General features: G+C 41.7%; 3 protein-coding genes across 5 annotated transcripts; 2 read left to right on the top strand and 1 right to left on the bottom strand.

The window, feature by feature from the left end:
- Positions 1-90: 90 nt before the first annotated feature.
- Positions 91-9,894, top strand: NKAPD1 (NKAP domain containing 1). 3 transcript variants are annotated; one of them, XM_036744897.1, is made up of 6 exons: positions 91-163; positions 1,410-1,486; positions 4,294-4,394; positions 5,489-5,638; positions 6,403-6,456; positions 6,962-9,894. In XM_036744897.1, the coding sequence occupies exons 2-6, from the start codon at positions 1,418-1,420 to the stop codon at positions 7,467-7,469; spliced, it is 882 nt and encodes a 293-aa protein (XP_036600792.1). In that variant the 5' UTR covers positions 91-163; positions 1,410-1,417; the 3' UTR covers positions 7,470-9,894. The 3 variants fall into 3 exon arrangements, with proteins under 3 accessions (XP_036600792.1, XP_036600794.1, XP_036600793.1); XM_036744899.1 differs by lacking the exon at positions 91-163 and adding an exon at positions 250-296; XM_036744898.1 differs by lacking the exon at positions 91-163 and adding an exon at positions 423-533.
- On the bottom strand, positions 9,812-11,615 carry TIMM8B (translocase of inner mitochondrial membrane 8 homolog B). The gene is made up of 2 exons (XM_036744901.1): positions 11,467-11,615; positions 9,812-10,239 (listed from the first exon to the last, which is right to left on the bottom strand). The coding sequence occupies exons 1-2, from the start codon at positions 11,548-11,550 to the stop codon at positions 10,072-10,074; spliced, it is 252 nt and encodes an 83-aa protein (XP_036600796.1). The 5' UTR covers positions 11,551-11,615; the 3' UTR covers positions 9,812-10,071.
- Positions 11,616-11,708: 93 nt separating this feature from the next.
- On the top strand, positions 11,709-18,424 carry SDHD (succinate dehydrogenase complex subunit D). The gene is made up of 4 exons (XM_036744900.1): positions 11,709-11,820; positions 12,134-12,241; positions 14,126-14,270; positions 17,811-18,424. The coding sequence occupies exons 1-4, from the start codon at positions 11,754-11,756 to the stop codon at positions 17,974-17,976; spliced, it is 486 nt and encodes a 161-aa protein (XP_036600795.1). The 5' UTR covers positions 11,709-11,753; the 3' UTR covers positions 17,977-18,424.
- The last annotated feature ends 9,502 nt before the right edge of the window (positions 18,425-27,926 follow it).

Raw genomic sequence — 27,926 nt, 5'->3', positions numbered from 1 at the left:
TGCCGGGAACTCTCGGGGGAGGGACTGGAGGGAGGGGTACCTCGCTTCCAACGGGGAAGCATTTTTTAGTGCACTCGGGAAGCACTTCCTACTTCCGGCCAGCACTGGAAGGTGGCCCAAGGCTCTTCCCTCCCCTGTCTGCCCCGGGACGCCGGAGCTCACGGTATGGGGGCGGGTTGGGCGCGGGGCTGCGGGGCCCGGATCCCGGCCACTGAGCCGCGGTGTCCCAGCCGCTTTTCGACGGAGGGACTCAAAGCACCCTATGGACCTCGGCAGAGTTTGGGGAAAAGCAAAGGGTCGGAGCTCCGGTGGGGGAGGGACCCCGTGGGTGGGCGGTGATCCTCTCCCCCCGCCCCCAAGGCCGTCGAGGGAGGGGCGAGGAGCCGTAGGGCCCCTAGCCACGTCTGGAGAGTCGGGCCAGGATCTGAGCAGCTGGGGTGGAGAGCCTACCCCTAGGCGCCTCCGGGGCCGTCTGGCCCTGACCCCATTGTGCAGACGCACAAACTGAGGCCCGGAGGAGGGAAGTCGTTAAGGTCTTTAAATGCGGCTGGGGTGGAGTCGTAAGTGGCCGAGTTGGGATTCGAACCAGGCCCCGGCTTCAAGAGGCCGAGCTCGCCTTGCAGTCGCCTCTGACCTCGGGCACTTTGTTTCTCGTGTTTTAGCAAACTTTGTAGGAGCGTGATTCTGCGTCTCACCCAAATAGACAGGGGGAGTCGGGGCGGGGGTGGGGGGCAGGGCGGTGTGTGGTTGTGGAATCGTGGCCTCCAGTCCTTACTATCCTTACAAACTTTGAACTTGTCCTTTAGTATCTTGGGGTCTGTGGACACAAGAGGCAATGAACATTCTGAAGGGGAAACTGGGCTCCGGCTCGATATGCTTAAGGAATGTCAGATGGTGCATTGCTATTGACCACCCACCCCCACTCTCGCTGGTCAGATATTTGCTGCCCAGCAAGACCAGACGGCAAGTAAGGAGGAGTGGGCTGTGGTCTTGGCTTTGGGGCTGGTTTATTTACCTTGGGCAAATAATTAAAACTCTCTGGAATTCAGGTTCTTTTATTGTCAAATAGGGTTAAGAATATCTGTTCCTGATTTCCTGGACTCACAGTTTGTCAGAGCTGAAAACATTGTAAAGGTTAAGTCAGTTTCCTCATGTAAAATGAAGGGGTTGGATTAAACCATATCTACTTTTCTTTTCAATTCTAAATCCTGTGATCTGAACTTGACTCTGATCCAACTCCCTCATCTTGTAGATGAGGAAACTAAGGCCCAGAAAGGGAAAATTACTTGCCCACCTCAGAGAGTTGTGAGACTCGGGTGAAATGATGGATGTGATGCATTTGAAAAACATACAAGTGTAATGTATTGTAGGACATACTATTCTTACAATGATGTTTTTACACATTTCAGGTTAAAGAATGTCCCGGATCCCTTTGGGGAAGGTCCTTCTGAGAAATGTCATTCGGCACACAGATGCTCACAATAAGGTAGGAGGACAGTGTTGCAGTCCCTGGCAGGGCTTCGTTTAGGAATGCGCTCTGTGTTTTGATTTAGTGTAGGACTCTTAGATTCGTGATATGTTGTTTTATAATCTAGAAGGTTGTTAAAAGGGGGATATAAGCAGCAGCAGGGTAATATGACTGTGACACTAGCCTCAGAGCCTGAGAGCCTGAGAGTAGGAGTAACTCGGGCATCATGCCTGCCCTGATCCTCTTGGGGGCTGAATTTGGAGCTTTCCTCTCCTAAGAAGCTGCTTTAACGATGACACTCAGATGTTTATTTCAGTACCTCCTCCTCCCTTCTCCATCACCAAAGCTTTCATTATCATGAGCCCATCATTGGTGAAGGCAGAAGCAGGCTGCCTCTGACACCAGGGCTCTCTCTTTCCCCAGGACTTACTATTCCCTTCTCCCCAACCAGATGTGGAGAGCACCTTCTTCTCTGCCCTCCATGGCAAGTGCCTGAACTCCAGGTCTCAGCCATTGTGATCATATCCAGAACCAGAACTTTAGACACCGGGCCTGACCAGGAGTTATGTTCATGGTATCTTCTGGTTATGCATCATTGCCTGACCTGTTGGGATGAGGCAAAGAAACTGTTGGTGATTGTGTTTATAGTTAGGCTCCTTCAGACCTCCTCACCAGGTATTTATCTACCCAGTCTCCTTACTGGCTTAGCCTTTTCTTCTGTGATTTTTGAGAGAATAAAGTCTGGAGTTGACTTCCATGATCAAAGGACTGTAGTGGAAGGGAGCCCTAGTCATTTGTGTTCCTCCAACCTATGGCTAGCAAAACTCTCTAAGAGCTGTAATTTCTGCCAAGTTGAAAAGCCTTTTGTCTTCTACCACTCATTTCAGTCTCATCACTATCCAGCTCAGCCCGGTCCCTCCCCAATTCCTGTCCTTCTATGCCCCTCTCTTCCATACAATTATTAGCCAACTTCATTCCAGACTTCTTTTACTCCCTTCCCATCTTCTTGCACTCAGAGAAACTGGGCTTCTTCTGGAAGGCACTCTGTCTGTGGCAACCTTCTTTGGGAAGGCTCCTTCCAACTTTTTTTGGGGGGGAGGGGGAAAGGCAGGTCAATTGGGGTTAAGTAACTTGCCCAAGGTCACACAGCTAGTAAGTATCAAGTGTCTGAGGTCACATTTGAACTCAGGTCCTCCATACTCCAGGGCCAGTGCTCTATTCACTTCACCACCTGGCTGCCCTAAGGCTCTTCCAGCTTTAAAGCTATGATCCTGAATTCTGAAGATCTGTTTCAGATCTTTGTTGCAGTTATCTGCTGGTCTCCAGTTATTCTTTCCCATTTTTTAAGTTGTTACTCCATCTAGCTATAACACACGAGACAACGTGAGGCAGCACTCTACAATGGAAAGAAGACCTGCCTAGCTGTGTGACCCTGGAAAAGTCACTTTACCTCTGGGCCCCAGTTTACTCATCTGTAAAATGAGGGAATGGGATTCAGTGGCCTTTAAGGGCCCTTCTAGCTCTAAATCTATCATCATTCATTGCCATGATCACATATTACTTTCAATATACGTTCATTATTTGGCTCAAAGTCTAGTTCTCTACCTCAGCTCATACCCTCATGCTCAGAGACACGGCCTCTTAGTTCACCAGTTTCCTCAGTTCCTATGACCTGCATTTTTACTTCACCTCAGAATTTACTTTACCACAGCTCTCATCATCATCCATGAATGTACAGTATTCATGATCCCGAACTCTCAAACTCCACCCCAGTCTAACGACCTGTCCTTCCATTTCTCCCCTGCTTCGTTCCTCCTAAATCTATTGTAAGACACCACTCTGACCTCCAGTCCTTTCATTCCTCCTGGTCTCCCAGTTCATCACTTTTCTGTCACAGTCCTCTCCCTTGTATCTTTTGCTTTTTTGTCTGATTGCTGCTCCCATCTTGCCAGGCCATGTGCCTGGGTTATCTCCATCTTCTGCTTTTCCTGTTTCTTATCTTCTACTGAGGAAGGTCACACAAACGTAAATTTGATAATTTCTACGAGGCTCTTAATCCTGAGACTACTTTTATTCTTCCCTGATTAACTCTTTATGTCATGTTGTCTTAGAAGCTTCTTAGAAACTTCTTACTTGTATAGAGAGAGGACCTTACCTCCTACTTAACGGAGAAAATTAAAGCCATCCACTGTGAATTACCTTTTGTCTTTTCCACATCTCAGAACTTCACTGTGTCATAGCCCACCCTCCTTTACTCTCATCTCAAGGAAATAAGGGCTGCTTCTCACCAAGGCCAACACTTTTGTTAGGTGCCTTTGATCTCATCCCTTCCCCACTTTCTTTTCGAACTTGCCCCTTCAATCATGCTGTCTCTATGCAGCTTTTTTGGGGAGGCTGTCTCTGGCAGCCAGTTTTATTTTCTAGAAGCAGCATAGCATAGAGATCAAGTGTAGGACTTACAGCCACCATGGCCTATGTTCAAATCCTGTCTCTGACACCAGCTCTGAAGCCTTGTTGGCTGTGTGATCTTGGCAAGTCACCTCACCTCTGTGCCTCAGGCAATACACATTCTACTGCAGGGTCAAAGGGTTTCACTAGGCCTTTGGTCTTTTCCTGCCTGTAGCTGACCAGCTAACCTGGAAGTAAGACATTGCACTATAGTGTAATACACCATAATTGTGGTATCTCTCACTAACATTTATCTCCATGAGAGAAGATAACAGATCTTCTCTTATGGTGTATCTATTCCTTTATTATAACATTATGTTATAGTGTCGTTTCTGTCAGTAACATTTTTATTTGCTGCTTTTCTGGATCATTTTCAGATTCAGGAGGAGACAGATATGTGGAAGATAAGAGAACTGGAGAAACAGATGGAAGACGCTTATCGGGGGACACAAAGGAGAATATTACCCAGGAGCTCGAGGTGGATTTACAGCTTCGAGAACTAAAATAATGCTCAAGAAGGTTTTGAAAATCACCCCCTTGTGTTTAAAAACATCTTAGTTTCCTCAGGCTAGTAGGCAGAATTCCATAGTCAGTTCTTTTTAGTCATCAAGCATTCTGTGTATTATAAATCCAGACACATGCAGAGATTTAGTGACCTGTAGGTATGGCTTCATTTACCTGCAGAATCTTTTGCATCTATGTATGCTGGAAAAGCTGAGAATTTTTCCATGAATATGGGCAGGGTCAGGGTTCTTTAGTCTTCATCTTTACCTTTGTATTTTTAGTTGGCTCTTCGCTAACATCTTGTAAATAGGCCCCAACTTTCATCTGCTTCATCCATTCTTGAATCATCAAATCATACATGATCTCAACCTTATTCACCTATTTAAGTATGATTGTATAGAGCTGTGTGAGTACAGGGATCTGCCAGTCGTTAAGTGTTTTGCTCTGTGGGAATGGTGATTGATCCCACAGATAGGAGTTATCCACTTACTCAAATGATGTACAGGGAGTCCACACTAGAAGCAGGCTTTAATAAATATAAAAAGCAAGTTTCTTTGGTTTGTTTATGCATTAAAAGAGATTCTATTTTAATTTGTCAGCCTACTAGTTACACATTTAGTAGTGCCACCCTTTTTTCTTTTTTTATTTAATTGCTCAATTCAAAATGGCATTTCTAGTAACATTATAATATGCTGTGTCTCTTTTAAATGTGGATGCTCTGCATGTTGAAATGAATCACTAGTGAAAGAGGTGTGTGTTCCGATTGGTTGGTAGTGAAGGTTAGGTGAAGCTATCAGTAGTGACCTAGAAGTGACCTAATTAATTGCTTGTTCCTAGGCTCTACTATGCACTGGAATAGAGTAGAACAAATAACATTATTTCCACTATACGCAGTGGTAGAATAACCCAGAGATAAAATAGATGGTGCCTTTCACAGAGATTATTCTCAACAAGTACTAGGTCAGTGAGGGCTTCTCTCTGCTGGTTCTGTAAACCCTATATCATGTCCCCTAAAGGAGCCATACAAATTACTTTTAAATCTAAATGTGGGCCTACTTTCTACCCCAGCCGAATGCGAAGTGATGGTTTCGATGAAGAAAGCCATCGAGTCTGCTGGAGAACAAAGCAAGAAATTCCTGGGACATTTGAAGATGATTTGCTTAGGACTCGATCCTGGAACAGAAAGCTATATAATTATGAGGCCAACATGCCAGACAGGTTTGTGACCAAAACACTCTCACTGATTTTGCTCTTTAAATTCCATTGTGCCATATAGGTGTCATAGATCCACAGGTGGTCATCTAGGTCACCCCTTTCATTTGAGAGAGGAGGAAATTTCAGGCCATAAAGGTGATGTGACTTGTCAGAGATCACGTAGACATTAAGTGCAAGAGGTGGGGCCCAAATTCAGGTCTTCTTATTTCTAATCTAAAGTTACTTTTACTTCATCATAAAGAGTTCCATTTTTGAAAACATCCTTTATGTCTTATGAACTTACTGAATTACTCCAAGGTTCTCTCCCGGAGTTGGTGCTATCAAAGGGTCATTTAATGTTCTTTATGGTTTGAGGACTAGCACATTATCATATGAACAGAGGACCAAAGAGCCCATCATCTGTAAATGTTTTTTCCTGGTGCTTCAAAAAAAAATGCAACTAATTTACCAAGAAGCATGGCATAGTAGAGTGGAAAGTTCAGTAGATTGTGAACTATGAGACCCAAGTTTAAGTCCCAAATTTACCACTAACTTGCTATAAGGCTTTAAGTAAGTCGTTCCCCAACTCTGGACTTCTTACATCTTTATTTGTAAAATGCAGATGTTGGACTATATCTCTTAAATTTTCTCCATCTCTAGTCTGTGATTCCATGAATTGGCACTGTCACACTCTTCTTTTTTTCTTTTAATCCCAATGTTCTTTTGATGTTAAATTTCTGAACATCTAGGGCATTTCTCTTAACAGAGCCTACTCTATCATTTTACAGATGGGGTCACAGTGGATATAAAGAACTATATCCCGAGGAATTTGACACAGACAGGTGAGGGCTGTAAGTTTACTGAGGAAAAAAAGAAAAGCAAGTCAGCTTGTTTTGATTTATAAATTGTGTTGCTGTGATGTGTTTTTTTTTTGTTTGTTTTTTGAATAAAGGACATATGAAATCATTTGCCTTTGTCCACATGACCAGAGACACTGGTGACTACTTCAGTAGGAGGAAGGCAGTGTGTTTTATTGGCTACTGCTTTTTGGTGTTTCCAAATGGCTCTGCAATTATCGTGATTTATTCCTTGTAATAGTCCAGTGAAATGGGTAATTATTATTACCCTCATTTTATAGGTGAGAAAACTAAAGGCCCCAAAGGGAAAGTAAATCACTCTGTCACTTGGCAACCCTTTTGGCAGGTTGGAATTGAAATCCAAGCCTTAGGCTCAACTCCTCACTTAGGCTATTAACCCATGCTATTTCTCAAGTCCAAATACAAGATATTAAAGCATAAATAAAATGCTGTTTCTATGACATTTATCCTTTTTTTGCTCTGTTCATAGTGATCAGCAAGATGCTATTAATGGAAGAAACACACCTCCCCAGGAAAAGTCATCTACTCATGAGTCCCATAAACGTAAGAGGTCAAAGAAATCCCACAAAAAAAAGCAAAAAAAACGATCCCACAAAAAACAAAAGAAAAGCAAAAAGGAAGCCACAGATAGAGCTGCAGATTCCTCAAGCGAATGCTCAGGAGAAACTCAGGTTTCCAGTGCTAGGAAAGGGAAACAATCACATAAGCGAAAGAAAAAATCAAGGAAAAAGGCTCCCAAGAAACCTGCTTCTTTCTCAGAGTCAGAAAGTGATTCTTCTCGCCCAGATGATTCAGCATCCAGTAGTTCTGAGGAAAGTGAAGAAAAAGATGCCAAGGAAACCAAAAGGAAAAAGGATCAGAAAGGTCCCATCACCCCAACAAAGAGGAAGAGTGAGGTACAAGAGAGGACCAGCAAGCGGAAGAACTGGAAGGTGGCCACAGATGAAAAGACAGACGAGAGCTCCGAGGAGGATTAAAAGGAGGGAGGCTTCACCCTCCAGGTTTCCCAGGTGACCCCTTAGACTCGACGGGTGTGGCAGGGACCCTCTTGTTAGAACAAGTGGCCCAAGTGGTGAGAGCTGCCTTGTGCCATCTGAATCCTAGCTGATGGATTTTCTCCTATTTGAGCCTGTTAAACTTGATCCCCTTTTATTGGTAATGGGGAAGCTATTAGTTTTTATAATGAAGGTTTCTTGAAGAGATTACTTTTTACAATTAGCCACACTCAGTCTCATGCGCACTATTCCCCAGATCAGAGGAAACAGAAGCCAGTGATCTGGGAACTCCCACTAAAGTGCTCAATTTGGGGAAAGCAGGTGTTTAGGCCCAAGAGGACAGTGTGGAGAGATGACTTTCCTTTGTTGATTAGCCCCATGTGAAGGCGGTATGACCCCAAAGAACTCAACAAGGAAATTGTTGTGGAGCCTTATTGTTTAATCACTCCAGATCATCCTCTGACCTTCCTTACAGCAGGTGTCATACCTGGCTCTTCATTCTCAGCCTTGGTGCCTTTGATCCTTAGATACATATATCTAGACCCCCAGTTTGATTTTAATATTGAACTTTTAGTCCTGTTCTGGCTGGCCCAGTGTACTTGAGGAAGTGGGCACAGGAACAAGCCTTTTTTCCCCTTGCAATAAAAACTACAGGCAGCTGTCACCAGAAGGGAGTGGGGCTTTCTTGGTATGTTTTCCCCACTGGGTAGGGTCCATAAACCTGCATTCTTTATAGCCCCTGAGCCGAAGTCTGAATCAGGCATTAAGTTTCCCAGCGTACTGCTAAATTTTGCCTGAGTTTAATTGCGAAGTGGTTTTTTTTTGGCTATTTAAGATGGTCCTAGTTTGAGTGGGGTCAAATTATGATCTGACCATGCTGTCCAGTTGTGTACCCTGAACTGGATTTGGGATATTGGTTACAGATATCATTTAAATAGTCCTGTCTTTCCTTGTTTTTGTCTCCAAGTCTGTAAATGAATTCCAGATTTCACCTCTAACTAGAAAGTCAGGTCAGCTCCAAAATAATGTAGGTCTCTCAGGGACATATTTGCCTCTTCCCAGCCTTCATGGGACTTAAAATATCCCCCAACCCCAGCAAAGAAAGCTGGCCTATTTCATTTTGTTCAATTGGGACCTAGGGGTGTTTAAACTAGGACCCCTAGGTTTCCTTGGGGCTATGGTTAGGAGCAGGGGTAATGTGGAATGTACTTTCCATCCCCCAAATTCTGTGATTTAATGGATATAGCTAAACTTTCCCCACTTAGAACAAATACTTCTGACTTATGGTGTTACATAGCTGTTACTTGATGGTCTGAGAACTAAAAAGGAAGCCTAATCCTGGTTCCACCATTGATATCCGTGAGGTCCTGAATAAGTGATTTAACCTCTTGTGCCTAAAATGGGAATAATACTGACCTCGTTGGGAGTATTATAGACAACAAAGGGCAAAAGTAATGGGAGACATCTTACAACAATAGAATATAATTGTTTCCACATAATACCTAAGATTCTGTAGATAGGAATTACTTCTCAAAGCCTGTTACACAGTAGGATTCTACAGTCTACAGAATTAACCTTCAAATACATCTTTGGGCAAAGGCCCTCCATCCGCTGGTTAACCAGTAGGTGCTACCTTTTTTGGATGTCTATATGACTTATTAACTCTTCTGGCTCCAGTTTATGTACTCTTAGCCAGCTACTACTAAATGCCAGTTTTTATCAGGAATTTTTTGAAGGGAAGGCCTGTTACTTGGTAGAGATTTTAGAGGTAGGAGAGATTCTAAATGACAATCCCTTAACTTAAAGCAAACAGTATTTTCTGTGGTCCTCTAGGAAATAGGATCCTAACTGGTATTTTTTTTTCAGTCCTTTTTTTCAACATTTTTTGCACCAAGTTTATTCTAGACACTTGACAGGTTAGGGGAGTCTCTAGAAGTTTGTACTGTCACATGAGCCAAGAGCCTTTTCTCATACTAGCAGCTCCGCCTCCTTTTCTAGTCTATGTGTCTTTGCTGCAGCCAGGTTTTTATTTTTGGTCACGTTTACTCTAATTACTTACATGTGGGTGTATGGGAGCAAAAGGGCTGTCCTTGCTCTCTATTGCCTTCTAAACTCCAAAATTTCCTTTTCTAAGCCTTAATTGGCTTCTAAAATTCTTCCAGTCCCCGAGTGAAAGGCTCAGGGTAGCTTTCAACGTCTCCCATTTGCACTACCAGCATTGGAACTCATTTTTTTCTTGGATAAGTGTTTTAGGATTTTCAACTAGTCAGGGATCTCTGAATCCTGAAGTAGGATTTTTTTAAAAAAAATAATTAAGACCAGGGTTGGGGGGTCATATTTATCAAATAAATGATGTAATACAATCTGGAATTCCAAAATTCCAAATAAAGAAATTTCATTTTTTGAACACCTTTTGTTATTTTTTAAATACTACAGGTTTGGCCACAGCCCAAAGTTGATCTGGTAATACATAGTTTCTTTACCCTTTCACAAAGACCCCTGCCATGGTATATAAACTGTCCAGTTAAAGATCGTTTTGTCCTTCCATTCATTTCCCCCACTTAGGGTAGGGATGAGGCTTAGCCTACTGGTTCCCTTTCTGCACAATCTGAGCAAATCGGCTTGTGATGGTAAGAGTGGTATCAATGAATCGGTCCACACAACTGGTAAGGCAGTTTTCAGTTCGAGAATCAAGACGGCTTCCTGGTTTTTCAACACATTTATCCCAGCACAAATCCATGAAGAGGTGTACCTGAGGAGGAAGATAGACATTATAGAGAGGTGTGAAGGGCCAGATAGTACTTTTCTTCCCTCTCTGGTTTTCCCTTTTCCTGTCGTTTGCCCTCCATTTACCAGACTGAACTTAGTCTCCTTTGATACTTCCCTTTCCTTTGTTTTCTGTATTTCCTATCAGTCCTTCAAAATGTCTCTCAGACTCATACCTGCATTTCCACAGCCACCTTTCTTGCCTATATCCTTGTCACTTCAAGTCTAAATTACCAATAAAGATTTCTGTCTCCCTACTGCCAATATATTTTTCACACTGCTGCTGTTGTTTAAAATCTTGTTTGCCTCTTCACCCTTTGTTCAAGTATCTCTAAAGGCAATTACCCACTGGAAGCATGATGTAGGTATAGCATCTGGGGACCCTGGTTTTGAATTCAAGCTTTGCCCCTTACTATTATGTGACCTTGGGCAGTCACAACTTCTCTGGGCCTTAGTTTTGGTCCGTAAAAGAGGGAACTGGTCCTTTCTAGTTCTAAATCTGTGAACCTAAATCCAAATTCCCTGGCTCTCCCTATCCAGCCTATGCCCACTATCTCCAACACTTATTAAATGGCAGATGCTATGCACGTTGGTGCCCCATGCCTATACCTACACCGCTTGGCTATCTGCCTCTGCTGTTACCTTAGCGCCCACGGCGCTCCAGGTCCGTCCGCACAGCAGCCCGCACAGCTTTAACACTTTCACCATAGGGTTCTGAGGCCGGGCTGCGGGCAGCGGCTATCTCCTCTGCCCCCGCCCCCCCCCCCCCATCCCCCAGCACTCCGTGGTGGCTGCTCCGGGGGCTCTTCATTGATTCTCCAAAAACCCGGAGAACTCTCTTTTAAAATATCTGCCCTTTACGGGGTTGTGAAAGACATCCTTTTCGACTCCAACTGAAAGTTACAGTTCTACTATTAAAGCCCCTGTGACCTTGGGCAAGGCATTTCCCCGCTCGGGCCTCATCGGAGCGGGGCTGGGGGTGGCCTGGATTAGTTCACCTCCATAACCCCTAAAGGGAGAGGGCTGTACGCCTCAAGAGCTACGTGCTCCCCCTCCCCATTCCGGAGGGCCCCTTCCTCTGGGCCTCTGCCCGGCACGTCCGATCACGGAGAGCCCGGCTAGGGCTCGGCAGTCTCTCCGCCGCTGGCCCGGACACTGTAGCACCTGCACCTCCACCCTCGCCGCAGCCCTCCTTCATTCCCTAGTATAGCACCTGTGCCGTGAACTGCGCCTTCTGCTGTTCGGCCGCCACCAGACGCTGCAGTTCGGCCTCATCGGCCTCGGCCAACTCCGCCATGACCGCCCCTCCGCTGGGAGTCCCACTTCCTTCCCGGCCAGGGTACGCCAACAGCGGCTTCCGGTTCAGCCTGGGTCTCCTTCCCGACTCCCTCCTTCTGGCTCGCCCAGGTTCCGGTTCACGCCGGCTTCCGGAGCCGGGGCGCGGGAAGTGGTCTTAAGCGCACCCGGGTCACCGAATGACCTTGAGCGACTCGGGCAGATATGGCGCTGCTGGCGGCTGCGGCGCTGGGGCGCCTGAACCTTTCTAGCTGCGCCCGGGGGAGCAGAGGTGAGGGGACCCCCGGGGGGCTCTGACCGCCTTCTCTCCCGCTATGGTGGGGGGAGGGGTCAGCACCCCTGAGGCCCTTGGGGCTCCTACGCCCCGAGGCGACGGGCTTTCTTCCGCCCCTCAGTGGCACTGGGCCTGTGACCCCAGGGAGGACCCGAAGCAGCGGCTCGGCCCCTTCTCCTGCCACCTGCGCATGCTGGGCCCGGAGCCGCCCCTTGGGGCCGTGGCACCGAGGCGACTGGCCCAGAGCTAACGGAACGAGGGCCCCTTGCCGCGGCCTCCCCCAGCCTTGACCGTCTGCCTCTCTCCCCAGCTCTGCTCCTGGGTGCCCGCGTGGTCAGACCCGCCTGCATCTCAGCCTCTCTGCCGGACCGGCCTGCCCCCGGAGGACGGCACATCCACCTGTCTGCCAGCCGCAGCTGTACGTCCTGCCCCCGGCCCCTCCGCCCTGGCCAGCCAGGCTGCGATCCCGCTAGAGACAGGCCCCCGATTCTCCCGCACAAGTGGTCTAGTTCAGCCCCTTTGTTTTATAAACGAGGAAGCTGAGGCGTAGAGATGGGAAGTGACTCGTCCAGAAACGACCTGGGTAGTTGGGTTAGAGCCACAAGTCTCCAGACTCCCAGACTCTTCCTCTTCCATTTTGCCTCCCCTAGTGTCAACCTAGGGAAACGTCCAATTTTGAAAAGTTAAATGTCGCAGCCTAAGGCTTTCTTTTTCAGAGACTCATTCTTTGGAGAGGAGTCATCCTTTAATATTTAGGTAACACAGAGGAGTCAAAACGGTAATAATCCAAAGCAGCAGTTAATTTAAAACTTTTGGATGCATCGTGTACTCTAATTTAGGTTGCTGTTAAAGTCACTTGGCAGTCTCTAATAAGTAATTAAATTTTTTATTTTACATAACACGTTGATAATTGTTTTTTTTTCCATGTTACCATCTCCACATCTGGAAAGATTTAATGTCTTGTTTTTGCAGAAGTTCAAGTCAGCAAACATTAAGTACTTACTGTGTACCAAGCATTGCTAAGTGCTGGGGATACCCAAAGAACAGTTCTTGTTCCCAAGGAGTTCACAACAGATAACTCTGTACACAAAAGCTATAATCAACGGAGAGAAAGGCCCTAGCATTACAGTTCAGGTTTCGGATTCTAGATTTAGAGTCGACAGAAGCTTTAGATCTAGTTCAACCACCTTATTTTATCGGTGAGGAAGCAGAAGGTGGGGTGGAGTGATAACTTGCCCAAGCTTACGCAGGTGGTAAGTGCCACAGCCAGGACTCAAATCGCATCCTCCTCCTGTTTCAAATCCAGAGCTGCCTCTATTCTAGCACCTTTAGGCTTCTTGCTTTTAGGTCATTGTCTTATTAGATCTGGATTGCTTTGAGGCCGTCTCTGAGATTACTGAAGTAGAGTGAGACTAGTAGTAGTATAGTAGAAAAGGTGTTTGAATGTTTCTGTGAGAGGTGTGGAAAGGTTCTTTGAATGAAAAGACCTGAGTTTAGCTGTATAGCTAAGCAAATCATTTAGTTTCTCTAATTCTTAGTTTCTTATAGCATATAACATCTTTCCAGTAACTGTAGGCAAGTCACTTAACCTTGAATCCAGTTTCCTAGTGTAAAATAGGTACAATATTTTCTCCCTTTTAAGAACTGCATTTTGTAAATTGTGAAGTACTGTATAAATATATGAACTGTTTAAGTTTTTTTTTCTCCAAATTGAAGTTTGGACCTGATGTTGAGTCTTAATTAAATCCACTTGATTATGTTGCCCCTTAAAAAATACTTGAGCAAAGCAAAAATTATTCGTAGCTTGCGTTAAGACTATTCACAAGTAATAGGATATAAAGCAGACCACAGAGTCTACAAGCAGTATGTAGACTTTCCTAGTCTCTTTGAGCTGGTTGGTTTTGGAATGAAATTTTCTCGGAGGCCTTTGGGGGGAAAGTGTGAATAATACATGTGGTTTCTTTTCTGGGCTGCAGAAGTTTTATATCAGTAGAAAAGAGATGTTTAAGATGAGCATGCCAAATATTCATCTTCATTTACAAGGTCTCCAACAATTGGTTGCTTCTATAGTGATTATTTCATGCCTTGTAAATACATAGAATGTTCTCTCCTCAAAAAGTGGGAGTCTTTTGTTCTGTGAGAAAATGAAAGAAGAATCTCCAGTTTCTGTCATTTGTTTCTAAGCCTCTATCCTCATGTTCTTTGTTAAATCTTCCATGTATTTTGTTAGCTTCATAAATTGACTACTTGTGTTAACATATACATGCTCCCTCATGTCACCTGGTTCTGATCCTGTTTGTAGCTAACTCTAAGGCTGCGTCTCTGCACTGGACTAGTGAGAGAGCCGTCAGTGTTTTGCTGCTGGGCCTGCTCCCAGCTGCCTACCTGTACCCAAGCTCTGCGATGGACTACTCACTGGCTGCAGTCCTCACCCTCCATAGTCACTGGTAAGCACAACACTTTTGTACTGCTGTGTCTACTCTAAGCCTAGTGTGTTTCAGTTGGGGGTGGACTGATTCCCCACTCAATTTCAGTAAAATGGAATTCCAAAAGCTAGACTTGGGCAGTTCCCCTCCAGTAAGAGAGAGGTGGTAGAATTGTTCCTTTGATAACAAAATGGGGAGAAATTCAGAGGCTGTGTCAGTTGGAGAAAAAGGGTTGCCTTACCTACCACTTCCTTCCTTTGTCATTGGAAAATCTAGTCCTCACTTCCTTCTGCTTTCAAGTTTCATGTTCCCTGCCTGGATTTTAAAAACGGTGGCCTTGTAGTCAAGAAAACTTGTTTTCAATCTCATTTCTAACATGGATTAGCTATTTCACCAAGGAAAATGCATCTGACCTGAGTCTCTGCATCCGTATCTATAAAATCAGAATAATAATCTGTTTTGTCAGGCTCAACTGAGAAAATGTACATGAAGTATTTTAAGTGTGCTATATTTATCAGTTTTTGTTTTATGTTAAAAATTTATAGTAATGCTAATTGGGAAAGACTTTTAAATTAGCATGAAATCAGCTATAAAATGTTTAAAGAAATGCAACTTCATTACTTTGAAATGTGTAGGGTAATTAGAATATAGCCATCAAAGGATTGGGATTTGCTTTAATTATTGGATAGAAATGAATTGCAATGAATATAACATTTGTTTGTAAATGGGTACTTTTGAAGTGCCTGAATTAGTGCCATATGGGGGAATTTAAGCTTTTTTGTCCTGGTCACTTGTTCTACCCTTAACAGATATTTCTTCATGTACTGTAAAATAGTGACAAAGCTAATATATGGCAAAATAATGAGAATAGATCTAAAATTTCTACTTTAGCAATTCCTCATCTTTCTGAAAAATGCCCACTAAAACATTAGAGAGGCTACAAAAAGCTATGTTTCTGAGTGAAATTGTGAGAGAAAATGGTTTGCAAGTGATTGAAAGCTGGAGTTTGGCTATAGGAATTTATTTGTTTTCATTTCAGATTTGAGGTTTGGAGCTTCAAAACCCTTTATTCCTGGGGAATGAGGACCCCCTCCCCCTCTTCCCTGACAGGCACTCCTAGTACTCCCTAGTTGATGCTGCTGCTATCTTTACTGGTTTGGAGGTTTACTAAAAGATTCAGCAATTCTGTAGTTTTAGTTTGGGGTAGAGGAATGAGAAGGGATTGAGAAATAGGAAGATTAGGTTAAAAAATGAATAGTAGAAATGTATTACTTATTTAATTACTTTTCCTCCCTGCATTAGCCAGTTGTAAATGGCTGACTATGGAATTCATAATGTTGGGAATGAGGATCTTTAGATGTAGAATTCTTTTACACTGAAGTTTTGTTTGGTCATAGCATTCCTCTCCTTGGAACCCTTCACTGACTCTGTTGCTGAATAAAGTTAGTTTCCTTAGCCAGGAATACAAATACAGTATGCACAGTATGGTGCCACCCAACTTTTCCCTGTTTATTCCCCTGCCAAACCGGATAACTTGCTGTCCTCTGTACATGTCCTGCCTTCATGCCTTTCTTTACATTATTCCTTATACTTTGTATGCTTTTCTCTGCCTACCGAGTTCCTGCCCATGCCATTTCTTTCATAAAAACTTTCTTGACCTCCCCAATTAGTAATGTTCTCTCCCAACCCTGAGATCTCCTCTAACAAAATTTTGTTTGTACCTCTTAGGTATCTATCGTATATTATAGCTATATTTGCTTTCCTAAATGGGGAGGGCAGGGAAACATCTTTGAATCCGGCCTGCTTCATCATTTTGCACACAAATGAGGTCTTAGTAAATGTGTACTGATTGAATAGTCCACATTTCCTTTGGCTCATGAAGGAGTATATTAATTGAAATAGTTGTTAGAAATGCTGTTGTTGCCAGCGGGTTTAGTTTCTCACTATTGGCTGGCATTTTAAAATGCGGTAAAAGCATAATTACAATTCCAATAATTTATTCAGCCCTTTTGTTTCATAAATCAGGAACTGAATCCTGAGAAGTTAAATAACTCCTTTAATTTAAAATTGTGTATTCTGGTAAGAAATTTCTTCTACTTAGAAAAGCCTCTGCTTAGCAGCATAACTGCTGTTTCAAAATAAGAGTGAAGGGCCAGCTAGGTGGCGCAGTGAGTAGAGCACTGGGCCTGGAGTCAGGAGGACCTGAGTTCAAATTTGACCTCAGACACCTGACACACTTATTAGCTGTGTGACTTTGGGCAAGTCACTTAACCCCAATTGCCCTGCCTTCCCCCCTTCAAAAAAAAAAAAGACAAAATAAGAGTGAAAAAAAATAGGAGGAAGCAGATGTTTTGGTATTTTTTGCTCTAGACCTGTGATTTCCTTGGTGTAGGGAGTGCTGGGGTGCAGCAACTACTACTGCTTGAGCAGATCTGTGCCTGCTCTGTAACTGAGAGTCTCAGAGAATGGTCTGGACCACAGAGATTTAAGGGATCTACTAAAGGTTTCATAGCCAGCGTGTGCAAGAGGTGGAGCTTAAACCAAGATTATACTGCCTGGGAGACAGCTATCTCCCTGATACACCTTGCAGCTTCTCAGTGGTCAGTTATTCAGGGAAAATGGTTTTTCTCGATTTTCTTCACAGAGTATTAAGGGAAATATAGAAGGGGAGAATATATAGATAAATGCTAGTATTTGCCAGAGAGTAGGCCCTTAATAAATGTATGTTGATTGACTAAATAGTTGCTAAAATATTTTCATTTACCTTCTGGTTTACTCCTTTATGGTATTTTTTAAAATATAACCATTTCTAAATAAAGGACACATGACTAATCAAATGCTGTCTGACTTGTCATAAAGTCAGAATTATTGGATTTAGTTAGCTTTGCTGTGTTTTCAAATGCCAGCCAACAGGAAGAGAGTAAACAGTATGGAACCAATAACATTTCTGATAAATGCTCCAATTAATATCTACCTCCATGATCCTGTGTAGAAGTCTGACTCTTATTTATATTTTACCCCAAAGAAGGTGGAGTGGTGGACAATAGGTCTTCTTTTAGCACACCACCTGAAGGATACACACTCCAGTCATGGACTAATGGTTCTCTCCACCGACCTGAGTTACTTTAATCATTGTCTGGTTTGCATGTAGTCCCTCTTGGGCTTTTTCTGCTTGATATGTTAACTGATCCAAGTAGATTGGTGGCTATCAGGGCTTGTGGCTATTTTCTTCAATATAAGTCTCCCTGAGACTGTAGGTATCAGTCTAGTTTCGTTTAGAACTTCTTGCTTCCTTCTTCCTTACCCATGAATTGGATTTTTTAAACTTTTTCTCAAAACAGGATAAAAATATTACTTCTTAATTGTAAAAAAACTGTGTACAAAAGTCTCTGAAGAGATGGAAAAGATTAATCTAGTGGTAGGAACTGAGGAAGATGATAAAATACTCCATTTGAAACTTGGCTAATTCTTGTCAGTAGCAAGGTCAATATGCAAATGCCCTCTTAATGTCACTTGTCATTTTTAGCTTGTACTATGGTAGAATTTTCTTTTTCTCTTCAGGGGTCTTGGACAGCTTGTTACTGACTACGTTCACGGAGACAAGTTGGTGAAAGGAGCCAATGCAGGTCTCTTGACGCTCTCAGCCATGACCTTTGCAGGACTCTGCTATTTCAACTATCATGATGTGGGCATCTGCAAAGCTGTTGCCATGCTGTGGAGCCTCTGACCTCCGTGGGAACGGAAATGATTGTACACCCATTGCCTCTGCTTTATCACATTAACCAATGAAAATGAGAGGGAAGTAGCAATGAACTCCACTGGGGAAACCTCCCCTGTTCACCAGTCAGGCAGAGTTATTTCAACAGTTGGTCTTTATGAAGAATACAATCCAAGAAGGATTAGATTAAGAAAATTGTGAGATTAGCTTGTGTTCCAAGTTCTGAGAGTCACTAAGTTGTCTCAGGATCTCACTCGGTTTATATCTTGCTTAACCCTTGTAAGCTGCCACATTTCAATTTTACTGATCTCTTAAGAATTCAGTTATTCATCATTCTCTTGTGACTGGATTTGTCCAGCAGCCCTTTCCCTCTTATAATATGTCTTATTCTTGGGAATACTGGGCAAAAGAAGACATTTTGTTAATTCATATAATAAAAAATTTGCAAGAAAGGAAACTATGTGTTTTATTTTGAGAACCTTTCTTCTCTTCTTACACAGTTCAAATGTTTTCACTGTTGCATACCTTTAGGAAAGCTTGATGTTAGGAGAGTGCTGATGCCTATATTCCTTTTATGCTTAATCTCATTGATTGTACTAGGATTAGGGTTCCCCCATTTCCCAAAATAGGGATTAATTTTCCCTAAAAAGCATAAAAGCTCTTCCTTGGCCTTGATTGGCCTCTGCCTCTCTTGATATAGCTTCCTGATCACCTAAGGGCATAGACAAGCCCTGCTCACATGGTGCCAGGGCTTCTCCAACTTGGTGGATTTCTGAAGACCGCAAGTCACCATATCCTGCCATGCTGACCAGAGAGTTGCCATATGGAGTTGAGGGACTTAAGTGCCAGTGTTTCCCTCTTGCATGTTCTTGCTGTATTAGGACAAAGTAAACCTTTTGTTAACTGTTCAGTGACATATGAATGTTTCATGTCATCTCAACATCCAAACTCAGTAAAGTGCTAGTGTTAAGTCCACCCCTAACACCAATTTGCAGGTCTTAAGAGAAAGGTGGGAGAGGAGTAGATTGTATGAGTTGGAGGCAGCTGAGTATCTGGAACCCAGATTGGGGAGAAAAGAATTTCTAAAGGTAAGACTGGCAAAGTGTTAAGAATAAAATTGTGAAGGTATGAATTGGTCTGAACATTTCTGAAAGTAATTTGAAATTATTCCAAGAAAGACTAGGATGTTTATATCTTTTGACCCAAAGGTTCTATTAGGTGTATATCCCAAGGAAGTCAATGGGTAAAGGGAAAATCCCCACGTACACCACAAATAACAGGAATCAAAGCAAATAATCATCTATCGGAAAATGGCTAAACAAATACGAATGTAGTGGTGTATGATTGTAGCCAGAGTCTGAGAATGTGACCTTGACTCTCCAGGGAGAATGTAAACTGCCTTGAGTAAATGTAAATAGGAAAAGAAGCTGTAACTGTCCTATGGGAAAACTTGCACAGGACCCTGTGCCATCCCTGGCCCTGGGCTTTCTTTGTTCTGTTTCTATATAATACCTGACCTGGCCTGAGGGCAGATGAGGGATCCACCATTCTGTCCTCCTGCCAGCAAGGACTGGGCCTCTGGGCCCCCCAATTAACTCTGATAAAACCTATTAAAAACTAAGTTGGTATGGGCCATTCTTTCTTCGGCATCTTGGTATTCCCTGGGAAGGCATGCTACTCTCTAATTGGAATAATCGGGGCAGAACAGATTCTGCCCCCTTACAAATAGAGTGTTAGTTGCTGTGTTGTAAGAAACAACAAATATGAATATAGAGAAACATGTAAAGCTTAACAAAGTAATCACTAATAACTAGTAAAGTGTCAGGATATAAAATAAATTCACTAAAATTATTAGCCTTTATATTATGAACAAAACTCAGCAGAAAGAAAAATCATATTCAAAAGAACTATATAAAATATCTGGGAGCCTGCCTATCAAGAATTCCTGCTACACAGGAATTACATGACTTCACTTACAAGCACTTTGCAGAAAAAGACAAATAATTGGAGAAATTAATGGTTCATGGTTGGACGGTCAAAATGACAAACATGACAGTACTACTTAGATTAATCTACAGGTTAAATGGTACACATCGGTGAGAGGAACTAGTGTAGGCTCCTTGGTACTCCCAACCACGACTACCAAACCACTGAAAGGTTACTTTGTAGGGACAACAAGATTCAGTAGAAGATCAAGAATCCTAAAGTAAATAATGAAAATAAAATCAAGGAAGAGGGGCTCCTAAAACAATAATCAGAATTACTTGGTATTGTTTAAAATATAGTTTATCAATAAAACAGATTTGATACTTAAAACCCAAAATGAATGGAGTAGCATAGTGTGATAAAGTCAAGGACACCAACTACTTGGGTAAGTACTCATGTTCTGACAAAAACGGCTGGGAAAATTGGAAAGCAGTGTGGCAGAAACTGGGCTCACCAGAGGTTAACTTGGGGTTGATGAGCCTGTTTAAAAAAATTGTGACTAAATATAATTGATTTGTAATCTTATTTTTTCAATGTATTTAAAAACATTCTGAGGAGTCCATGTGTAACAGTAAGGCAGTAATAACAATGTAGATGACAATTGTCAAAATGCCTATGTAGTTCTGAATCACGAAGTATGTGAGACTCTCCACATAGGAAGTAGAAGAAGCAAACCATTTATTCACACACTAGAGAACCATATCCCATAACCAAATGTTCAGCTCCCACAGCCAGTTAGTCCACATCATCATAACAGCAAGGAACCCAAAACATTCAGTACACAATATCACAAAATGGAGCCTCACCATCCCCAAACCCCTCTGACCCCCTGCTGGGGTCTTCCCCAAAACAAATTCACAGTACAGCTAAGTCAGCTTGTTCAGTTCTAACAATCATGAGGGTGGCCATTAGCAGCCATAACTGTGCGCGCTCTCTCTCTCTCTCTCCCTCTCTCCCTCTCCATTTCTTGTGACGTAACTTCTTTTTCCTGTCAGGAAGCTCCTCCCACCACATGTAACTCAGACTTCCTGTGACATAAGCAGGTCACATGGCCTATTAATGGGTGGGAAAGATCTGCAAATCTAAATTGCTACTATGCCATGATACAGAAAAGGTTAAAGACCCTGGATTAGACCAGCATTCACATTATGTGCTGTACTAAGATCCAAGTAGTTATAAAATATACAAGCTCATGTGATAAATTGGAGATGAAGAGGAGAAATTTTTCCAGTTATGTATAGGAAGAGAGTTCTTGACTGAATGGGGTATAAAGAGCAAAAAAGAAAAAATAGATAATTTTGCTTGCATAAAATGGAAAAGGTGTCTGCACAAAATCAGTGCAGTTAGAAGTGAAACTGCCAAGCTAAACTTGAACCTAATCCCCTTCCTAACCCAAAAGAATGAGGTGGTACATGTGGGAAGGGGATTATTTCTCCTGCATCTGAGAGGAGTAAGCTTGTATATTTGTGATCTTACCTTCGGAAGTACATATTCTTTTTGTTTTTTAAGATGAAAAGTGAATTTTGGGATCTTGGCAGCAAATTTCCCAGCTAATGATAAACAAGATAGGAAACTGATACAAGTATATAAGTACAAGAGCCATTCTCCAATAGATAGATGATCAAGCTATTTTAATAGTTTGTTACCTAAACACCTCTCATCAACCACATGAAAAAGTGCTCCAAATCACTAGTAAGTAATAAATACAAATTAGAACAAATTGGTTTTTCCTCACACTAAGAAGGAAAATGACAATTAGAGTTGCTATTAGGGGATAGATAGACACACTAATGTTCTACTGGTGAAGCTATGAGTTGGTCTGATCATTCTGGAACAGGCGTGCACTACATGAGGCCTTTGGCCTGCCAAAGGATTTTGGGTGGCCCTTGAAAAATGTAGGGTTGCCACTGCGCACTATCTCCTGTTTGTCGAGGCAACCAACCATCGTTAGTCTGCCTCTAATCTATTGGGGCCCGACGAAGTTTAGCCTATTTTAATTTTGGCCTCTACGTACTACCAAGTTGTGCAGGTTTGTTCTAGAATATAATTTGGAATTAAATTCCAAAAGTAGTTACTAAACTGTATTTACTCCTTGACCCACTGATATCACTAGGATTAGCTCCTGAAGAGATTAGAGACAGAGAAAGGACTCGAATCTACAAAAATATTGAGTGGCATTTTTTTTGCTGCAGCAAAGAACTAGAAACTGCACCAAAGTGGGTATCGGACAGTTGGGAATAAAGGCTGAATAAATTGTGGTATATTAATGTAATGAAATATTATTTTTTCTGTAAGTAATGAAGGGATGGAAAGATTTGTATGAACTAAAAAAAGAGTGAAGTGTGAAGAACCAGAACAATTTATAAAATGACTACAGCATTCAAAGGGAAAACAGCTTAAAAACATTTGAGAACTTGATAAATGAGATAACTAACCATGACCCAAGAAGACTGATGATAAAGCATATTTCCAAACTCTTGATATAGAATTGATGGAGTGTAGTAGATACAGACTGAGACATGCCAATCAAATTAACAAGTGGATACTTAATAGAACTTTCAAAATAGCATTCATTTGGAAAAAAGAAGATCTAGAACATAAAAGGAAATAATAAAAGGAGATAGGAATGAAAGAACAGCATTTCCAGATCTCAAACTACATAAAATATTAGTCATCAAAACTATCTGGTGCTTAAAAAATAAAAATGTAGATCAGTAGAACAGACTAAACAAGGGAGAATAAAAAACAGTCTGAATCAATAAATTAGTGGTCAATAAACTGACACAAATAGGAAAGAACTCCTTATTTGCTGAAAATTTCCAGGGCAACTGGAAAGCAGTCTGGCAGAAATTGGCTTAGAGCAACACCTTACACCATATTCCATAATACAATCCAACTGGGCATATTACCCTAATTTTAAAGATCATACCATAAAATAAATAGAAGAGAAGCAGATCATAGGCCTTTCACAGCCATGGGTAGAAGATATATTCTTAACCTATGGATAGAGGTAATTAAAAAACTTAAAATACTACTAAGTCCTAATTAATACAAATAATCAATTCCTTGAAGTTGCTTTATTAGAATTTGCATTTCATGTTTCCATTGGGCTGGAACTGATTACTGTATTTTATGTAACTGTAACTTTGAATGGTGTGAATTTGAATACATTTGATCAATTCAGGGTACACATTCCCAATAATTGAGACCTAACTAACCTAACCTAAATCTGATTTCATGAAACTGAAAAACTCATGCAATAACAAAATCAATGCCCCTAGGATGAGAAGGGAAGAGGTAAAATGCGAGTGGGGGAAAATTGTTCTATCAAATTTCTCTGATATGGGTTTGGTATCTAAGATATATAAACAAGTAAGAAATATACACATATACACACATGATCAAAAGGGCTTTCCCAATAGACAAGTCAAAGGATATGAATGATTGTTGTCCATTCTTGAAGAGGACCAAAATGACCTCACTATTTTGGAGATTGTAGCAGATCAGACCAATATGAGCTCAGAGTGCTTTACCGCAGGTCAGGCACAAATATGAACATTTGGGGTGAAGATGTCTCTAAATTTGTGCCTCTCCCATTTCTTTTGAGCTACTGCAAATCTGCTTTTCTCATAGAGCACATTGTTTTCTTTGATCTGGGTGAGTCATGCTGGGTGGTCCTTTACCAGTGTCTCCCATGTCATTCAATCAATTCTAAAGTTCTTCAGAGGGACCTTGAGGGTATCCTTGTAATGCTTCTTTTGATTACCATATGAGTGCCTTCCTTGCATGAGTTCTCCATAAAATATTCTTTTAGGCAAATGTACATTTGGCATTCGAACAACATGGCCAGCCCATTGGAGTTGTGCTCCCTGCAGTAGAGTTTGAATGCTTAGCAGTTCAGCTTGAGAAAGGACCTCAGTATATGGTACCTTATCTTGCCAGGTGATCTTCAGAATCTTCCCATTACGATTCAAATGGAAGTGATTCAATTTCCTGGCATGGTGCCAGCATACTGTCCAGGTTTCTAGGACATCAATAAACAGTTCTTTTGTTATTGTTGTTTCTGTATTTTGGCAAGGTAATCGGGGTTAAGTGACTTGTCCAGGGTCATGCAACCAGTACATGTCAAATGTCTGAGGCCGGATTCAAGCTCAGGTCCTCCTGACTCCAGTGCTCTGTCCACTGTGCCACCTATCTGCCCTGAATAAACAGTTCTTAAAAGATGAATCACAAACTATTTTATTTTTGTATTTCAAATACTATTTTCCCCTCGATTACATGTTAAAACAATTTTTAACATTAAGAAAAGTTTTGAATTCCAAATTCTATTCCTCTCTCCCTCTCTCCCCTCTCCCCTCCCTGAGATGGTAAGCAAAACCAATATGATACACGGTTAATTGGATCCTTATTTTAGTGGACACCTATTTTGTTTCAATCAGTATTAGTTTGATACGATTCCATAGGGGTGGTGATTATAAGTTCTGATAGTAGGCTTCAGAGCTGTGAACTGCAGATTGTAAGTTCAGTTGCTTAATCATAGGAAGTTAACTAGAGGACCACCACCTTTGTTTTTCCTTGTTATGGATCAAGGCCAGCATGGCAGAAGTGACTCAATTACATGGAAAGCACCCCAGCTATTTTTGTTGCCCCTCCATTCCTTGTCTTCCTTCTATTGCCCAACGTGGGGAGAAGACCATGAGCACTTGGCCAATGAATGACCCTGGTTGCTGGCCTATAGCCTGCCTTTCTATTGGTCTATTAGCCTGAGGAGGTGTTTTGACATTTGTTTATCAGCCTCGCCCATGGGTATGCTTATCAGGTTGGTAGGATGTCCTGAAAGGTCAAGATAGGTCTGTTAAGGTCCACTCACTGGTCAACTTGTTAACCAGTGAGATTCTGTATTTTGTGTATACCCTCAAGGTCTCTCCACTAATAAGAATCTGTATTTTTGGTCTGTTCCACTTGTATTGTCTGGGTATTAAACACTATAAAACTAAGGCCCTGGAGGAAAGGGGCATCTCAGATAGTGAGGAAGATTTGAGGTCCACTTCATTAGAGGGAGCCATGGACCCTTTAATAAAGTGCCATTTGTTCATAGCTCCACATCAGTGTTTTTTCCTTGCAGATTGAACAATTTTGAAAATCCCCACACTGATATATACATGTGCAATTGTGTAAAACATTTCCATTTTAGTCATTTTGTACAAGAAGACTTGAATAAAAAAAAGAATGAAAGAAAGCATGCTTCAGTTCGTATTCAGGTAATATCAGTTCTTTCTCTGGAGGCAGATAGCATGCTTCATCATGAGTCCTTTGGGATTGTCTTGGACTATTGTATTGATGAGACTAGCTAAGTCATTCATAGTTCTTCATCATACAATATTGCTGTCACTGTGTACAACATTCTCATGGTTCTGCTCACTTCACTTTGCATTAGTTCACATAAGTCTCTCCAGATTTTTCTGAATTCATCCTGCTTGTCATTTCATATATCACAATAAATACGTCAGATGATTTTTGCAATGTGGATTTACTTCCAATAATGATGATGGTATGGAAAAACTTCTTTGCTTAAACTGTAATGAAGTTTTTGCAGTGGAGAGCATGAAACCAGCCAAACTAAAATGATACCTTAATATCATTTCATTATCAAAGGAATATTTCGAATGATTTTTAAAATCTTCAAATAACGAAAAACAATGTTTTGAGAAATTTGTTACTGTCAATGAAAAGTATTTATTTGCATTTTATGAAACTTCTTATTTAATTGCAAAGACTAAAAAACTCTGCATGATAGAAGATCTTGTGTTACCTGCCGCTATTAAAATGTCACAAATAATTCACGAAAAAAAAGTATGGGGGTGAACTTTGTAAAATTCCTTTATTGAAACTACTGTTTCCAAAAGAATTTCTGAAATTAGTAATGACCAATTCCAGCAGTTTATTACTAGGCTTAAGGGCAGGCCAAAGTTTGCAATTTAGTTAGATGAAACAACTGATATTTCTAACATGGCATAGTTGTTACTTTAAGATATGTTTCTGAAGGAAGCATAAATGAGGAACTATTGTTCATTGACCTTTGGAAGGGCATGCAAGAGGGGAAGATATATATATATATATATATATATATATATATATATATATATATATATATATATATATATCTTAAAGTTAATGAATTTTCCACAAATGAAGGTTTATAATAGAAAAATCGCATTGGAGTCTGTACAGATGGTGCTGGAGCAATGATGGGTGAGAATGTTGGATTTGTAACAAAAGTTAAAGCTGGTAGCAATGAACGTATCACTTTTACTCACTTCATGATCCATCAGGAGGCACTGCAACATTAAAGATGCTCTATGTCCTGCAGTATCAAATATTCTGCCAAGATTTAATTCTTTATGCAAAAATAAATAAGCACATCCATATCATTAGCAAATTTTTTCACCTTTAATAAATGGTAAAATTATATTTATACCAAAGAATTCTTTTAAAATAAATTTCTTTATGATTTACTATCAGTAAATATTTGATTTGTATACCTATTTTATATACATATATGGGGTTGCATAAAAATTTCTCAGGCAAAAAGGGGTCATGGGTGGAAAAAGTTTAGGAAGCCTTGGCTTAGAGCTTGGTCATTCACTACATCTTGGGCCGTTGCCAGTTGCCCTGACTTTTGTCTTGCCACTGGACTTCAATGAGAGGAAGTACCTGCTTTCAAGAAGCTCACATTCTAATTAAGAGACATGACACCTATGGCAGAGTCCAGCTTCAGGGCACATGGAAAGGCTTGGGACCCAGGGTAGGTTGTAAGACCTGATAGAGCTTGGAGAACAATGACCAGGCAGGAGATCCTTGACCAGTGTTGGTCATGAAAGAGACAATGGGTCTGAAATTTGGAGTGGAGCTCTGGGTATTACCTCAGGAAGGAACAGGAATGGGCAGGGGTGGGCTAGGGTGAGGAGACAGTGAATACATCTAAGAAGGGGCACCCAGTGCCTGGTGGGAGCTGGGCAATGGGAGCTAGTGTTGAGGAAGAAAAGGGCCCCCTGAAGCAGATGCCTGTTGGGTTCTTTGAACCTTTTATTATGTGAGGGGTATGTGAGCTGGAGAGAGGAAGAGGAAGGTGACCAGCTCCTCATAGGAACCCCTCTTGCTTTGCCCTCAGACTATTACTTGTTCTCATGTAGCCTCCCATTTGGTCCTTATGATAACCCCATGTTGTAGGTAATTTTGAGGGGGAAGGAAAGGAATATCTGTGATTTTATTCATCTTGGGACCTTCTGATGAAAAAACTCCCTTTGCCAACGCAAGTCAGCAAAATTGACCATTTTGTTGTTCAGTCATGTCTGCCTCTTCATGACCCCGTTTAGAGTTTTCTTGGTAAAGATACTGGAGTGGTTTGCCATTTCTTCTCCAGTACATTTTACAAATGAGGAAACTGAGGCAAACAGGGTGAAGTGACTTGCCCAGGGTCACATAGCCAATATGTCAGAGGATTCAAACCCAGTTCTTTCTCACTTTGGAGTCAATGGTATATCCACTATGCTATGCTACCTCTTAGGCAGTAATAATAATTGAAATGTTGTACTTTAAAGTTTTAAAGGTCCTTGATATACTAGACTCACCACCCTGTGAAGTAGGTTCCAATTGTGGGTACAATTATGTCCAAGTGGGTACAATTCTGTCTATTTTACAGATGATAAACTGAGACCTAGAGACAGAGCTAGGAAGTGTCAGAGCCAGGAGATGAATCCAGGTGTTCCTGACTGCAAGTTCAGCATGCCCTCTGCTATATCCACAGGGCCTCTCTAGGTAGCATGAGTACATTGCACCTGTCTTAGAAATGAAGGACTAGGGTCCAGACTGGAGAAATATTTGACCAAAAGCCGTGTAGCTACTGAGACTTGAATTCAGATCTTCTTATTCTAAGTAAGGCTACAAAAATCAAGCCTTTTTTTAAAAAAAAT

Source organism: Trichosurus vulpecula, chromosome 2 (genome assembly GCF_011100635.1).
Source record: "Trichosurus vulpecula isolate mTriVul1 chromosome 2, mTriVul1.pri, whole genome shotgun sequence".
NCBI classification, from domain to species: Eukaryota; Metazoa; Chordata; class Mammalia; order Diprotodontia; family Phalangeridae; genus Trichosurus; species Trichosurus vulpecula.
The sequence above is the reverse complement of the archived record's forward strand: the minus strand, read 5'-3'. Positions and strand labels throughout refer to the sequence as shown.